The following is a 16,482-nucleotide window of genomic DNA, read 5'->3' as shown; positions in this document are numbered from 1 at the left end:
GTGTTTCCTGACTTCTTACTTTTGCATTCCAGTCCCCTATAATGAAAAGGACATTTTTTGGGGTGTTAATTCTAAAAGGTCTTGTAGGTCTTCATAGAACTGTTCAACTTCACCTTCTTCAGCATTACTGGTTGGGACATAGGCTTGGATTACCGTGATATTGAATGGTTTGCCTGGAAACGAGCAGAGATCATTCTGTCGTTTTTGAGATTGCATCCAAGTACTGCATTTTGGACTCTTTCGTCGACCATGATGGCTACTCCATTTCTTCTAAGGGATTCCTGCCCACAGTAGTAGATATAATGGTCATCTGAGTTAAATTCACCCATTCCAGTCCATTTTAGTTCACTGATTCCTAGAATGTCGACGTTCACTCTTGCCATGTCCTATTTGACCACTTCAATTTGCCTTGATTCATGGACCTAACATTCCAGGTTCCTATGCAATATTGCTCTTTACAGCATCGGACCTTGCTTCTATCACCAGTCACATCCACAACTGGGTATTGTTTTTGCTTTGGCTCCATCCCTTCATTCTTTCTGGTGTTATTTCTCCAATGATCTCCAGTAGCATATTGGGCACTTACCGACCTGGGGAGTTCCTCTTTCAGTATCCTATCATTTTGCCTTTTCATACTATTCATGGGGTTCTCAAGGCAAGAATACTGAAGTGGTTTGCCATTCCCTTCTCCAGTGGACCACATTCTGTCAGACCTCTCCACCATAACCCGTCTGTCTTGGGTGGCCCCCCACAGCATGGCTTAGTTTCATTGAGTTAGACAAGGCTGTGGTCCGTGTGATCAGATTAGCTAGTTTTCTGTGATTATGGTTTCAGTGTGTCTGCCCTCTGATGCCCTCTCGCAACACCTACTGTCTTACTTGGGTTTCTTTTACCTTGGACATGGGGTATCTCTTCACAGCTGTTCCATCAAAGCACAGCCACTGCTCCTTACCTTGGACGAGTTGCCCCTCCTGACCTTGAACGTGGAGTAGCTCCTCTCGGCTCTCCTGCACCAGTGCAGCTGCCGCTCCTTGGACGTGGGGTTGCTCCCTCAGCTAAGCCCATAGCTAAATGCCAAACCAGCTTTGTAGGCATTTGGCAGGGGAAGGTCTCCAAACTAGAAGTGTGTAGCCCCTCTCCAGGCTTATCTGTGAGCCAGTGACCTGCCAGGAGAGTACCCTGAAAGAAAAACGCTATACACACTTCCTTATCTGAGAATTTCTGAAGCGTACATGAGCTCTGTCCTATCAAAGTTTAGATTTGTGAAAGTCTTAAACTTCTTAGAAGCATGAACTTCTAGTCACAACATTAATTCTTTTGGATTTCCTACTTCAACTGTGTTAGGAGAGTGGCGATATATCCAAAGAAAAAAACAAAATCAGATTTATTTGTTTATGATGGAAAGTAGCCAATTGTAGAAGAAATGTGGAATCCGATTTTGAAAACCAGGACCCCCAATAAATAACAGTAAATGTAAGTTCCAGAGGCTCCTGCTCTGTCATATCACACTTCTGGGAGGGTTTTGCTGGATGCTTTCTCTTGTGTGTACTAAGTCTCCTGTCAGAAAAATGGAAGTATGGGTAGGAAATCCCATCTAAAATTAGAAACAGCCAGAGGCAGGGAGAGGCCCTGTGGGTGCACTTGCTGAGAGCCAGTCCCACCCCCAACGGAAAAGCAAGCGGGTGGAACAGGGCGTGGCTCCTACTTCTGAGGCCATAGGTCTCTGTTAGTTTCAAGACTCCCCTGGAGTGGGAAGAGGAGAGAAGAGGTGAGGGAAGTTAAGAGGTACAAGCTTCCAGCTGCAAAATAAATGAGCCACAGGATGAAATATACAGCATAGGGAATATAGTTCGTAATATTGCAATAAGTGTGTATGGTGACAAACAGTAACTAGACTTACGGTGGTGATCATTTTGTGATCTATAGAAATATTGAATCACTATTTGAACCTGGAACTAACACAATGTTGTAGGCCAATTATACCTTAATTTTTTAAAAAAATGACTCTCCTGGCACCATGCACAAGGAAATAGGCCCCACCCAGCATAATTACCATGCACATGGAAGTTAGAGTGTTGACATACTTCATTGTTGCAGCACTGTCATATATTTAACTTGATTTTTTTTTTTAACAGGTAATGCATTCACCTGGTTCAAAACTCAAAATGACACAAAACATATATTTAGAAGGTTCATTGCCACTGCTATGTAATCATCTTTTTCAGTTTTTAATGTATCCTTTCAGTGCTTTTTATACATACACTAATTCATCCTTTTATTCAATACCTATTACCTAAGCACCTGCTATTTTCTAGGCTATATATTTTAAGCACTGTTTTGGGCATATAGTAGTCCCCCCTTTTCTGTGGAGAGCATGTTTGAACACCCCTAGAGGATGCCTGAAACTGGGGATAGTACCAAACCCTACACACACACACATACACACACACACACACGTATGTATACTCAGTTGCTTCAGTCATGCGCGACTCTCTGTGACCTCATGGACTGTAGCCCACCAGGCTCCTCTGTCCATAGGATTCTCCAGGCAAGAATACTGAAGTGGCTTGCCATCCCCTCCTCCAGGGGATCTTCCCAACCCAGGGATTGAACCCAGGTCTCCCACATTGCAGGCGGAGACAATAATAGTCTTGGATTCTTAAAGTTTTTTTGCCATCTGAGCCCATGGTTGCCATTGCCTGCTCCAATGTATATACATATTTGTACTACAGTAAATACAGTGTCTTTACTATATATATGTATGTATATAGTATACTATGTTTTTTTCTATACATACATACCTGTGATAAAGTTTAATTTGTAAGTTTAGCACAGTAAGAAATTAAGGTCTCCCGCATTGTAGACAGACACTTTACTGTCTGAGCCACCAGGGAAGTCGTAATAATAAAATTGAAAAATTACAATATATTGTAATGAAAGTTATGTGAATGTAGTCTCTCCCAAAATAGTGTACCGTTCTCACCCTTCTTTGTGTAATGGTATGAGATGATGAAATGCCTATGTGACGAGAGAAAGTGACGTCGACACTGTGATTTAGCACTCTTCAGGCTTCCATTGAGCTTCGATGATAGGTCAGAAGGGGGATCATCTGCTTTGGGTGATCCTGGATCATACAGCTGTTGTGATGTCCATGCTTTGATGCCAGGAGAAGACTATGTTAGTGGTTGGGGATCCCAGGTGGGGCAGAACATAGCTGGATGGCATGAGATTTCACTGTGATACTCAAGACAATGCTCAATTTAAAATGTATGAGTTGTTTATTTCTGCAATTTTCCATCTAGTATTTGCAGACTGCAATTGACCACAGGCAACTAAAACTGCAGAAAGCAAAACCATGAATAAGGGAGGACATCCTAATTGTCATGGAGCAAAAATCCTTATTCTCATGGAATTTATCATCTTGTAGGGGATAGACAGACAATAATCAAGGCACATAAGAAATAAGAAAATAGTGGAGTGAGGAGGATGGTGGTGTGGTGGTTTGAAGGGACACATTGTCATTTTAAATAGGGAGGTCAGGATAGACTTTACTGAGAAAGTGACATTTTGAGTGAAATTGAAGAAGGTGAAGGAGTTAGCTATGCAGGGTATCTGGAGGAAGAGCATTGCAGACAGAAAGACAACCCATACAAAGCCCTGAAGCAGAGCATACCTGTCATGTTTACAGAACAGCAAAGACTCAAGTGTAGCTGCAGTGGAGAGAGTGAAGGAGAGCAGTAGGGGATGTCAGAGAGGAAACATGAAAGGGCAATATCATATAGGCTCTCGTGAGGACTTCAGTGTTTACTCTGAATGTGATGGGGAGCCTGTCCCAGAATTTGAGTGGCATGATCTGACTTATTTTTGAATAGAATTTCTCTGGCTGCTATGCTGGAAAGAAAAGGCTGAAGAAAGGAGAGGTTGGTTTTGAGGCTATTGCATTATGAATCTAAGCAAGAGAAGATGGTGAATCAAACAAAGTTAGGAGCAGTAGAAGTATTAAGTGGTAAGATTCTGGGCATATTTTTGAAGTCATTGATGGATTGGGTACAGGGTTTGGAGAAAAGAGAAGAGTCCATGATGACGCCAAGATTTTTGACCTGAGCATTTGGGAAAACTGAATTGCCATCTGCTGAGATGGCAAATTAGGGAGGGAAGATCAGAAGTTTAATTATGCACAAGTGAAGTTTGAAATGCTTTCAGACATGCAAGAAGAGATGCCAAGTGGGCATTTGATCTAAATTTGAGACTTGTCAGCATATGGATGGTATTTAGCCATGATACTAGATGAGATAGTCAAGGGGGTGAGTATAGATAGAAAAAACATAAAGGCAAACCAAGGGCTGAGTCCTGGGACACTCTAATGTTAAGAGCTGGGTGGGGCTGAGGGGTAGAAGGAAAACCAGAAAAAGGAGATTACAAGAAACAGAGAGGTAGAGGAGAACTAGGACAGAGTGGTCCCCCAACGTCTGGTGATGGACGTTTCTCAAGCAAGAGGAAGTGGAAAGTTGTGTGAAATGTTACTGGAAGTCAAGTAAAAACACTGGTTTTAGCCATGTTGAGGTCACTGGTGTTTATGACAGAATCACTTTCAGTGGAATGGTGAAGGTAACAGCTGGGTGAGCGGGTCTAAGAAGGATTTTGAAAGAAGTCACAGACAATAAGTGTAGACATCTCTTTTGGAGAGTTTTGCTGAAAAAGGAGCAAAGGAATGAAGCAAAGGCTAACATGGGAAATGGGGTCAAGTGGAAGATTTTTATGAGGTTGAAGAAATAACGTGTGCTGTTGTGAAGGACCCAGGAAAACAGAAGTGATGACATCAGAGAAAGCCAAATTTTTGGAGCAATGACCTTGAATAGGCTTGAGGGGATGGCCTCTCCCTTTACTGTATTTACTGTATCTTTCTTATAAAAGATAGGATTTTATATCCACTGTTCTACACCTTGCATTTTCCATCTTAATTCATAGATTTATGAATATTCTTTTCACACACGGAGAAATTTTTCTCTTTTTTTACAGTTGCATACTATCCCATTGGAAGGATATACCATGGTTTGTGTGTTGTTTCTAAGTTTTTGATGTCCTAAACAATGCTACTCAATAATTGTGTATATGCCTTATCACATCCTTCCTTTGTGGCTCAGCTGGTAAAGAATCTACCTGCAATGCGGGAGACCTGGGTTTGATTCCTGGGTTGGGAAGATTCCCCTGGAGAAGGGAAAGGCTACCCACTCCAGTATTCTGGCCTGGAGAATTTCATGGACTGTCCATGGGGTCGCAAAGAGTCGGACACGACTGAGCGACTTTCACTTTTTCACTTATCACATGTGTGTTGGCCTTGTTGCTGCTTCAGTACAGGAGCTAAAGTTCATATTCTGCAGCTCTCTACACTTTCTAATCTGTGACTCTTTCTTCTTTCTTTTGAATTTCCTGACCTTTTAAAATCAACTCTGTATTCAACTTACTTGAATTTGTAACACTTAAATAGATAAATATAATAGCTCTTCATTTATTTCTGATAGTTGTGTTAGATCAAAATAATTGTTCAGTTACATGGAGGGACTTTATGAAAACAGATGTCATATAAGGTCAATAATTATGGTAACAAAATGTTGTCCACTGGGCTTCAGAGGTGTTTTCCAAACCTTTTCTTAGGAATCTTGTTAGAGATCGTCCTTATTCCCGTGTTCTGGAGGGCCCCGTATCCTCAGCCACCACCTCCCCTCCCTCACCCGTCAGTTTTTGTGTGTTTGGAAATGACACCTTGTGTTGTGTCTTGGACAGTCGCCAGCTTGTAACTATTAATAGTTGTTCAGTGTTTCCTGATACTATTATTGGTGTTTCTTTCCCTAGACCTTTGGAAACACCAAGTCATGGAAGAAAACTTTTCAATTATCAGACCGCAAATAGTTGAAAATTTTGTACAGAGATTATTGGAGAATTACCAGGATGGTGGATTAGAGGTATGAGGTGAAAATTAGTCATTCTAGAGTGTCATTTGCTTTTTTTTTTTAAACAAACCCAAATGAGAAAGACTTTCTTTTCAATACATCTCTTAATGCTTCCCTCACTCCCCTAAAGTGCAGATATGAGAACCGAGCCTGAACTCAAAGTAGAAATCACATGTTACCATTTTAATTTTGGAAAAAGACTGATTTTTAACTAAGATGGGAGAGTAATTATAATATGCATGTTGGCTCATTTCAGATTTGGCTAATTTTCCACATAACCTTGGAGCTTATTTATGGATGACTTATTTTTAGCAACATTTCCTGTTGTTGATTTTTTAGTATAAAAATTTAAGGAAAAAACAAAATAGCCTATGAAAATGCTACCTAGAAAACATTTTTAAATGAACAACATGAAAAAAACAACAGCTCCAAAAGGTAGCATTTTCATATGTCCTCCACTCCATCCATCATCTCCAGTTTCCTTTCCCAAAGGAAGCCAGTATCAATAATTTGTATGTATTTAACAGTATTTGAAGTCATAACAACTCTATATAATGTGTATATAACAATAATACATAGTTAATACATACAACAGTCATACATATAGTCCTTGGAGTTTTGAACTGTTTACTATTGACAAAAGGTACCTTTCTAAATCAAAAGAATCTACTATAAAGGGTAGATAGGAGTGTATATGTAGATATTTGGCCATAACAGAGTTTTTAGGGTCTTTAACAAATTATACCAAAGTGCAATAAGTAGCTATGAATCTAGCTTCCTTTGAAATTCAATCACTTTTAAAGCCTGCCTTAGCAAAATGTGCTCAGTTTTTTGAAACATTTTCTCCACATTTACGACCATTATATCTACTACTGTGGGCAGAGATCCCTTAGAAGAAATGGAGTAGCCATCATGGTCAACAAAAGAGTCCGAAATGCAGTACTCAGATGCAATCTCAAAAAAGACAGAATGACCCCTGTTCGTTTCCAAGGCAAACCATTCAAGATCATGGTAATCCAAGCCTATGCCCCAACCAGTAACACTGAAGAAGATGAAGTTGAAGGGTTCTATGAAGACCTGCAAGACCTTATAGAACTAACACCCAAAAAAGATGTCCTTTTCATTATAGGGGACTGGAATGCAAAAGTAGGAAGTCAAGAAACACCTGGAGTAACAGGCAAATTTGACCTTGGAATACGGAATGAAGCAGGGCAAAGGCTAATAGAGTTTTGCCAAGAGAATGCACTGGTCATAGCAAACACCCTCTTCCAACAACACAAGGGAAGACTCTACACATGGACATCACCAGATGGTCAACGCCGAAATCAGATTGATCATATTCTTTGCAGCCAAAGATGGAGAAGCTCTATACAGTCAGCAAAAACAAGACCAGGAGCTGACTGAGGCTCAGACCATGAACTCCTTATTGCCAAATTCAGACTTAAATTGAAGAAAGTAGGGAAAATCAGTAGACCATTCAGGTATGACCTAAATCAAATCCCTTATGATTAAACAGTGGAAGTGAGAAATAGATTTAAGGGACTAGATCTGATAGACAGAATGGCTGATGGACTATGGATGGACGTTTGTGACATTGTACAGGAGACAGGGATCAAGACCATCCCCATGGAAAAGAAATGCAAAAAAGCAAAATGGCTGTCTGAGGAGGCCTTACAAATAGCTGTGAAAAGAAGAGAAGTGAAAAGCAAAGGAGAAAAGGAAGGATATTCCCATTTGAATGCAGAGTTCCAAAGAATAGCAAGGAGAGATAGGAAAGCCTTCCTCAGCGATCAATACAAAGAAATAGAGGAAAACAACAAAATGGGAAAGACTAGGGATCTCTTCAAGAAAATTAGAGATACCAAGGGAACATTTCAGGCAAAGATGGGCTCGATAAAGGACAGAAATGGTATGGACCTAACAGAAGCAGAAGATATTAAGAAGTGGCAAGAATACACAGAAGAACTGTACAAAATGACCCAGATAATCACGATGGTGTGGTCACTGACCTAGAGCCAGACATCCTGGAATGTGAAGTCAAGTGGGCCTTAGAAAGCATCACTACAAACAAAGCTAGTGGAGGTGATGGAATTCCAGTTGAGCTATTTCAAATCCTGAAAGATGATGCTATGAAAGTACCGCACTCAATATGCCAGCAAATTTGGAAAACTCAGCAGTGGCCACAGGACTGGAAAAGGTCAGTTTTCCCTCCAATCCCAAAGAAAGGCAATGCCAAAGAATGCTCCAACTACCGCACAATTGCACTCATCTCACATGCTAGTAAAGTAACGCTCAAAATTCTCCAAGCCAGGCTTCAGCAATATGTGAACCGTGAACTTCCAGATGTTCAAGCTGGTTTTAGAAAAGGCAGAGGAACCAGAGATCAAATTGCCAACATCCGCTGGATCATGGAAAAAGCAAGAGAATTCCAGAAAAACATCTATTTCTGCTTTATTGACTATGCCAAAGCCTTTGTGTGGATCACAATAAACTGTGGAAAATTCTGAAAGACATGGGAATACCAGACCACCTGACCTGCTTCTTGAGAAACCTGTATGCAGGTCAGGAAGCAACAGTAAGAACTGGACATGGAACAACAGACTGGTTCCAAATAGGAAAAGGAATACGTCAAGGCTGTATATTGTCATCCTGCTTATTTAACTTATATGCAGAGTACATCATAAGAAACGCTGGGCTAGAAGAAGCACAAGCTGAAATCAAGATTGCTGGGAGAAATATCAATAACTTAAGATATGCAGATGACACCACTCTTATGGCAGAAAGTGAAGAGGAGCTAAACAGCCTCTTGATGAAAGTGAAAGAGGAGAGTGAAAAAGTTGGCTTAAAGTTCAACATTCAGAAAACTAAGATCATGGCATCTGGTCCCATCACCTCATGGTAAGTAGATGGGGAAACAGTGGAAACAGTGTTAGACTTGATTTTTTGGGCTCCAAAATCACTGCAGATGGTGATTGCAGCCATGAAATTAAAAGATGCTTACTCCTTGGAAGGAATGTTATGACCCACCTAGATAGCATAATTGAAAAGCAGAGACATTACTTTGCCAACAAAGGTCCATCTAGTCAAGGCTATGGTTTTTCCAGTGGTCATGTATGGATGTGAGAGTTGGACTGTGAAGAAAGCTGAGTGCCAAAGAATTGATGCTTTTGAACTGTGGTGTTGGAGAAGATTCTTTCAAGTCCCTTGGACTGCAAGGAGATCCAATCAGTTCATCCTAAAGGAGATCAGTCCTGGGTGTTCATTGGAAGGACTGATCCTGAAACTGAAACTCCAGTACTTTGGCCACCTCATGTGAAGAGTTGACTCATTGGAAAAGACCCTGATGCTGGGAAGGATTGAGGGCAGGAAGAGAAGGGGATGACAGAGGATGAGATAGCTGGATGGCATCACCGACTCGATGGACATGAGTTTGGATGAACTCTGGGAGTTGGTGATGGACAGGGAGGCCTGGCGTGCTGCGATTCATGGGGTCACAAAGAGTCGGACATGACTGAGCGACTGAACTGAAGCTCTTCAAATATTCTCCATAATTTTATAATAAGCATTTCAGTTCTTGTAGAGAATTCACAAGGTTGGTTAGAGGTACAGTCTTTCAGAATTCACATGTGATTTACATGTATTTGCTTTAAGCTTTCAGTTATACCCAGTGTAATACTATGTATTCTGATGAGAGGGTAAAGTGTCTCCTCCTGGGTCTCTGCAGGGCAGTGGTTCTCAATCAGAGATACAGAGGTGATTAATGTGTGGCATGTGCAGAAAAATGTTTGAATCAAAAAATTTTATGACTTTCCTTAAAGGGAAGGAAATTCTTACACATGCTTCACCATGGAAAACATTCTATTAAGTGAAATAAGCCAATCATAGAAACGTAAATGCTGTGTGATTCCATTTATGCGAAGTATCTAATGTAGTCAGATTCAAAGAGACAGAAAGTAGAATGGTATTTGTCAATGTATAGGGTTTCCGTTTTGCAACATGGAAAGAGTTCTAGAGATTTATCACACAATGGTGTGAATGTATTTAATGCCACTGAACTGTACACTTAAAAATGGCTAAAACGGCAAATCTCATGTATATTTTACCATGACGAAAGCAAAAAACAGTTTGTGGCTTAAGATCTGCTTGTCCTTTATCTATATACTTCACCCCAACATTGAAGACAGGATCTTCTAGGAAAGAAACATGGGTGTTAATAAACAGGGCAAGCCCACATCAGGCACAGCTGAAAGTCAGGGTGCACTGATGAGGCTGGTATCAGCTGGCGGTTGTCCAGGATGTTAGGTCTCTCCAAAATCTGTGCCTGGTGGGCCTCAAGACTCTTCTGGATCATCTGTAGTGTCAGGGAGTTCACTCTCTTTCAGTGTCACCCCCCACCTCCCATTCCTGGCAGCTTCTGTTTCTGGCAGCTCTTACTGAGCTGAATTTGGCCTCCCCATCATGTCCACCCTGGATCCTAGTTCTTGTCCTTGGGACACCACAAATCATGGTTCTAACCCATCACAACAAGCCTTTAAATATCTGAGGGCAAGTCAGAAGCTCAGTTGGTGCCATTGCTAACACATGTGAATCCTCTCTAAAATTACACGTGGGATGGGCTCCAGGAGGACACACCCAAACAGGTGTTTCTCTGGGTTGGTGGGTAACAAATTGTTACCCCTTCCTCTGGGCAGTGAGGCCTATATCAGGGACACAGACATGGAAATGAAGGAGGCATCATGGTCACCTGGCCTGGGTGCCCCTGTGCAGAGCAGACCACACTAGTGTGCAAGGAAAATCCAGGCCCCGGCTTCCTTCCTTCAGACCACACCAGCCTCCTTTCCTACAATCTATCTATAGGAGTGCCCCACCCTCCTGGTCAGGCTCCTCTAATTTCATGGCTGTCTGACCAGCCTAGAGTGTCCTTGTCCTGGGTGATGGGCTTTGATTAGCGGCCATGAGTGTGTTGGATTTTGTCACAGGTGACTCATTAGGCTAATAGCCCCCTGAAGCCCACACAAGGCCTTCAGGCATCCTGATGCTGCCGCATTATTAGTCTTGTTCTTTTTCAGCCTGGTTCACTCTTTGAACCTCTTGAAATCTTTAAAAATCTGGATTTATCATCTAGCATACTCTGTCACCCTCTGGGTTCACATCAGCTTACCCTCAGTGTCCTCGTTCAAGCTTCTGACAACCATGTATGACCGATGGGTCCCAATGCAGCGCTACCCACCCTGGGTCCCCTCCACACTGAACAGTTGCTTTGGGCACAGTCTTGCACTGACCAGAAGCTCATCTGATTGTCCTGTCTCTCAGTTCATGTTCTCCATTTGTCCAAAAGGACATCATGAGAAACCTTCTCAGATGTCCTGCCGAAACCCAGATACATTGCATCTGCTCTAATTCCTCAGGGAAAAGATGAATCTGATCTGACTGTTCTTGAACCCATGTTAGTATCTCGTGATTTTTGCTTCCTTCTCCAAATTCTAGAACACCGGACTTTCACAATCAATATATTGGCCAAATTTTATGCCAAACACACTGGCCTGAAGTTAGAGACTGACCTTTTTTTGGAAATCAGAACTGAAACAGTCTGATTTCCAAATGTTTCATTCATATACTGAAAGTCATTCCCTCATTCAGCAAGTGTTTATGGATCTCCTTTTTTTTCAAGCACTTTATTATAGATATAAATGTAAAGAGCACAGTCCTTGCCCTGAAAGAACTCATAGAAAAAGTTAGGTGAACCAGTGATATCCAGAAAAGGTACTTCACGTTAGGCACTTAGATAAAGTCACAAATAGGGTGCTGTGTTAGCTTAGAGAAGGGGGAACACAACCTAGCTAGTGGGAGGAGGGATGGGAAGTAGTCAGGGGAGAATTCCTGGAGGAGATATTGTTTGAGCCAAGTTATAAAGCATAAATCAGGATTGGCCAGATGAAAAAGGGCAGGGGAGGGAAGGCAGCAATCTAGGAAGGGGGTTCTAGCAGAGTTCAGAGGAGGACGTTGTAAAAGTAAGCAGGGCCAGATGCTGAATGGCCTTGTGTGTAAGCCTTATGAGTTTGGATTTCATCCCACAGTCGGTGGGAAGTCACTGAAGCATTTTGTCAGCAGAGGTAGGTTTTAGACGTATCATCAAAACACCGTGTGTGTGCCTGATGTTAGATGGATTGCTACGAGAAGCACAGTTACAGAAGCATAGTTTGTTCCAGCAGGGACTTTTGCCTCTCAAAAGTTGTTCTGCAACTCATCCCTGACTTTCTTGGTCACTAAGAGTCAGATCAGTGTCAAAGTGTCAAACAAGGCCTGGCACCTGCCATCCTTCACCCAGGCTGGGTCTCCAGAAGAATCCATGGGACACTGTGATGCTTTTCCAGCCAATGCCATCCGACACAGTTCAGGTTTAAGTGTTGGTGACACCTGGAGGGCACCAGGCCAACAGTCATCACTCTGGTTCTTAGGGAACCCAGGGGCTTGCCTTGGATGGGAAGTTGGCAGATGAAGGCCCTTGGTGCTGCACTTTGAAACTGAGCTGACTCTTAGGGACCAAGGAAGGCAGGGATGAGTTGCAGAACAACTTTTAGGAAGCAAATTGCTGAGACCTCATAGAAGGACTGTGCCAAGAGAAGCACGTAGGCTCCAGCCCCACAATAGATGTTTCTCTGGGGGCTCCACTGCTGCTCTGGGAGTCCGGGCACCATCTGCAGAAGCAGAGGTCTTGTGCAGAGAGGGACTGCCGGGAACAGGGAGTCTCCCTGCACCTCTCTGTCACCTGTCAGCCACGGCTGCCTGTCTGCCCCGCTCAGATATGGTCCACATTCCAAGTGCCCACTGCAGATGCCCTGGCGGGGCCTTCACCTCTCTCCCTGCCTGCACACTCACCCTCTGTGTGCCATCCCCTTGAGCTGATCTTTCAGCCCAGGCTCCTAAGGCCTCAGTTGAGCCACTGCAGGGAAGGAAGCAACACAATTTCTCTGGCCTCTGGAGATGCTCCAGGGAGTCCTGGCTATTCTCACTTCTTTGGTATAACACGGACTCACCCAAGGCTTCCTTAACCTGGGCTGGTTCAAATAGCATGCTGGCTAAGAGAGGATGATGGCAGAGGGCCATCGTGGTTCGAGCCTGCGTTTCTGTTTGTTTGGGATCCTTTATCTGCAGTGGTTATGGAGAGTTAGTTTGAGAAGTGTGCCCTGCTGAAGAGCTGTGGAGGCCCTGTTGGCACACTGCCACTGCCATCCAGGGCAGAGAGGTGTGAGTCAGTTGCGGCTGACTCCAAGCACTGGGGCCCGCCCACCTGGCTGAGGTCACTGGCCACAACCTGCTGGCCTCCAGTGCAGTCTCATGACTTCTCAAGGCTTCAGACTTTCATTGTACTCAGTCCAGAGAAGTGTTTCCTTTGTGGATGCTAATCCACATAGCCTTGGCCCTGTCACCATATAGAAGACAAGGTCCAGGGGATGGAATCTTGGTGTCCTTTGCCTTGGAGGCAGCAGCTGACTCTGGCTGTCCTACTGCTCACTTGACAGGGGCAGGATGAATTGCCCTCACCCCCTTCAGCGGAGGGACCCCCTTGAGGAGGCCCTGGAGAGGGACGGAGGGAGGGAGGCTGAGCACCACCTCTGACTGCCTGGCTCCAGCTCATAAAATTCTCCAAGACATTCCATTCTGCGTGTCTTGAGTGCATTCCTGCCAAGTTGCTGCAGTTGATAACTTTTACCAAAGTTTTGCTATTTTTAATTAGTATATATGTTTTATTAATACATATATATATATATATTTTTTAACTTTTCAAACAGCATATGTATTACTGAAAATGGTGGGTTATCAGGGTGATGAGCATATTGGGCCATTTTTCCTTCTCAATACTTCTATCAATAAACACAAAACTGGAGACTTCCCTGGCAGTCCAGTGTTTAAGATTTTTTGCTGCCCATACAGGGAGTGTGGGTTTGATCCCTGGTCGGGGAAGTAAGATCCCACGTGCCATGCAGCCAAAAAAGAGAACAACAACAAAAAACCACAACCTAACACAAAACTTAAGAGTACCCAGCATTAAGTCCTTCAGACTTTAACAGGCAAATGTTAGCTCCTTTTTTCTCTCCTCACAGATTTCTAGTCAATCAGAAATAACAGAATTTAGGAGAGAGTGGGAATAATGCAGAGTATAGAGCAATAAATTAATCTGCTTTTTGAGACCATGTGTTTAATATTTTCATTAAACTGTGTCAATATAATTTCAAGCAAATGCCAACTGGAAGACCAGGCCCAGAAATTCATAACAATCTTCCAAAGGAATGCCAAGGTGCTCTTCCACTCCAGCTGCACCATTAGTGGCCATGATGGTGCCAGTCAGACAATGTTAACCAGATTACCGAGTGTTTACCACATCATCAATCTTCAGAATGCTCCGGACAGTTTCAGTTGCTAGAGTCAGTGCACTGACTGAAACCAACAGAGGCTGGACAACCAGTTCCTCCAGTATGTTGGAAATACCACCCTTTCGGACATTAATGCCTGTAGTTTTTTCTCCCTGAGCATGCCGGTTTCTTAGTTCTGTTACAGTAGAAATGGGATTCAGGCCAGCGTTTTCAGCTAGTGTAGATGGAATGACTTCCATAGCATCTGCAAAAGCACGAATGCAGTAGGATTCCATACCACTCAATGTTCGTGAGTATTCAGTTAACCGTAGGGCCAACTCTATTTCTGGAGCACCACCTCCTGCAATAAGAGCTCTCTTCTTCACTAAACAGCGAATAACACAGAGAGCATCATGGATAGAGCGCTCAGCTTCTTCAATCACCAATTTGTTAGAACCACGAACAACAATTGTAACTGTTTTTCCAGGGCTTGCACAGCCTGTAATCTTGATCAGTTTGCCAGAACCATTTAAGCTGACCTCCTCAGCTAACTCAGCAGATCCCAGCATGTCAGCAGTGAACTGGTCAACATGAGCAACTGGTTTGGTTCCAATCGTCTTACAAATGAATTCAATGTCTTCTCTTTCAATATCCTTTACCACCATTATCTTCATTTTGTTCAGGAAATGCAATGCAAGATCACTAAGAGCATCTCTTAGAATAGACTTCTGTATGAGAAGAACATTACATCCTGTTTTTTTAATTTGCTTCACTAAATTTAGAATATAAGCTCTCTCTTCTCTTAGCACTCGATCCATTTGAACATAGTCAGAAACCACTATTTGATTGTCCATATCTGTTTTGGGAGCAGATAAGCAGAACTGAATAAGCCCAATCTTAGCCTTTTCAACTCTGGTTATGCCAGAATTTGCTACCTTTTGAGTAAGAACCAGACCTTCCACCAACTCACAATCATCAATTGTCCCACCAAGCTTCTTAACTATTTTAATATCTCTAAGATCTACACTAGTAGCTGTGGCTGGGTCAATCACTTTCATCACTGCATCTACACTCATTGGAGAAAGGAGACTTGAATACTGAGACACAACCTTTGAGTTCAATGAAGTGGCCGCACTATTTAACAAAGTTTCTCTGTCACTCAGTTCCACAGGTCGAGACATGTCAGTCAAGATTTCAATGCCCTTTTCCAAAGCCTTCTGGAATGACTCAGAAATGATGGTGGGATGAATCCCTTTCTGAAGAAGCTTGGTACAGGAATCCAAAAGAGAGCCAGCAATAATGACCACTGATGTGGTGCCATCTCCTGCTTCTATATCCTGAGCCTTGGACAGCTCCACCAGCATTCTGGCTGCTGGGTGTAACACCTGCATTTGTTTCAGAATGGTGGCACCATCATTTGTAATGGTCACATCACCTTTTCCATCTTGAATCATTTTATCCATTCCTTTTGGTCCGAGGCTTGTTCTAATGGCATCAGCAACAGCTTTGGCTGCGGAGATGTTGCTGAAGCGGATTTGGGCTGGCTTATCGCGGTCCTGATAGGCGCTCTTCCCGCGGCCGCCGGCAGCCCCGGCAGCCCCGGCAGCCCCGGCAGCCCCGACAGCCCCGGCGGGCGGCCCGGTCCGGGGTGCTACGTTCTCGGGCATGGCAACCTTGGATGGGTCTGTGTGTTAATACATATATTTTATATCTAATTATTTTAATTATATATACATTTTGTGAGTATACTAGAAAATAGAAATATGTATTAGAAAATACACTCATTAGCTTACCCTCATTGATAACCACTATTGTTATTTTGGTGCATTTCCTTCCAAGCTTTATTTGTAACTTTTTGGAATTCATGTACTTTTTAAACAAAATAAGATTATTCTATATGCCTTTCTGTTATGGTGTACTTTACCGTATGTTATAAATATGTTTGCTTGTCAATAAACATACATCCACAGCACAGTTTTTGGTGGCTGTTTAGTATTTCCCTGTACAGATGAATGAGCACATTCAACCTGTTTTCCATTATTAAGCACTTTAGGTTGTTTCCAATTTTCTTTTCTGTTGGAAGGACTACTATAAAGAACATCTGTTAACATATTTTTGTGTATAACTTTTATCGTCCTCTAAAGATAAATTCCTAGAAGAGGCATTGCTAGGTCAAA

General features: G+C 42.7%; 2 protein-coding genes across 4 annotated transcripts in view; one reads left to right on the top strand and one right to left on the bottom strand.

Moving 5' to 3' along the window:
• Positions 1-16,482, top strand: part of LOC133253853 (coiled-coil domain-containing protein 162-like) — a 153,836-nt gene that overhangs the window by 118,819 nt on the left and 18,535 nt on the right. For all 3 annotated transcript variants that reach the window (XM_061427613.1, XM_061427612.1, XM_061427610.1), the window contains exon 27: positions 5,854-5,963. In XM_061427613.1, coding sequence (XP_061283597.1) covers positions 5,854-5,963 — 110 coding nt within the window. The remainder of the gene's footprint in view (positions 1-5,853; positions 5,964-16,482) is intronic.
• Positions 14,132-15,990, bottom strand: LOC133253855 (T-complex protein 1 subunit delta-like). The gene has a single exon (XM_061427620.1). It carries the CDS (start codon positions 15,970-15,972, stop codon positions 14,317-14,319), a length of 1,656 nt encoding a protein of 551 aa, XP_061283604.1. The 5' UTR covers positions 15,973-15,990; the 3' UTR covers positions 14,132-14,316.

This window comes from Bos javanicus, chromosome 9, assembly GCF_032452875.1.
Source record: "Bos javanicus breed banteng chromosome 9, ARS-OSU_banteng_1.0, whole genome shotgun sequence".
In the NCBI taxonomy this organism is placed as follows: Eukaryota; Metazoa; Chordata; class Mammalia; order Artiodactyla; family Bovidae; genus Bos; species Bos javanicus.
Note: the sequence above shows the minus strand (reverse complement) of the source record. Positions and strands in the feature narration are given on the sequence as shown.

Excerpts from the sequence above, each read along its gene's own strand:
- LOC133253855 (XM_061427620.1), bottom strand. The coding sequence starts at position 15,972 with ATGCCCGAGAACGTAGCACCCCGGACCGGGCCGCCCGCCGGGGCTGTC.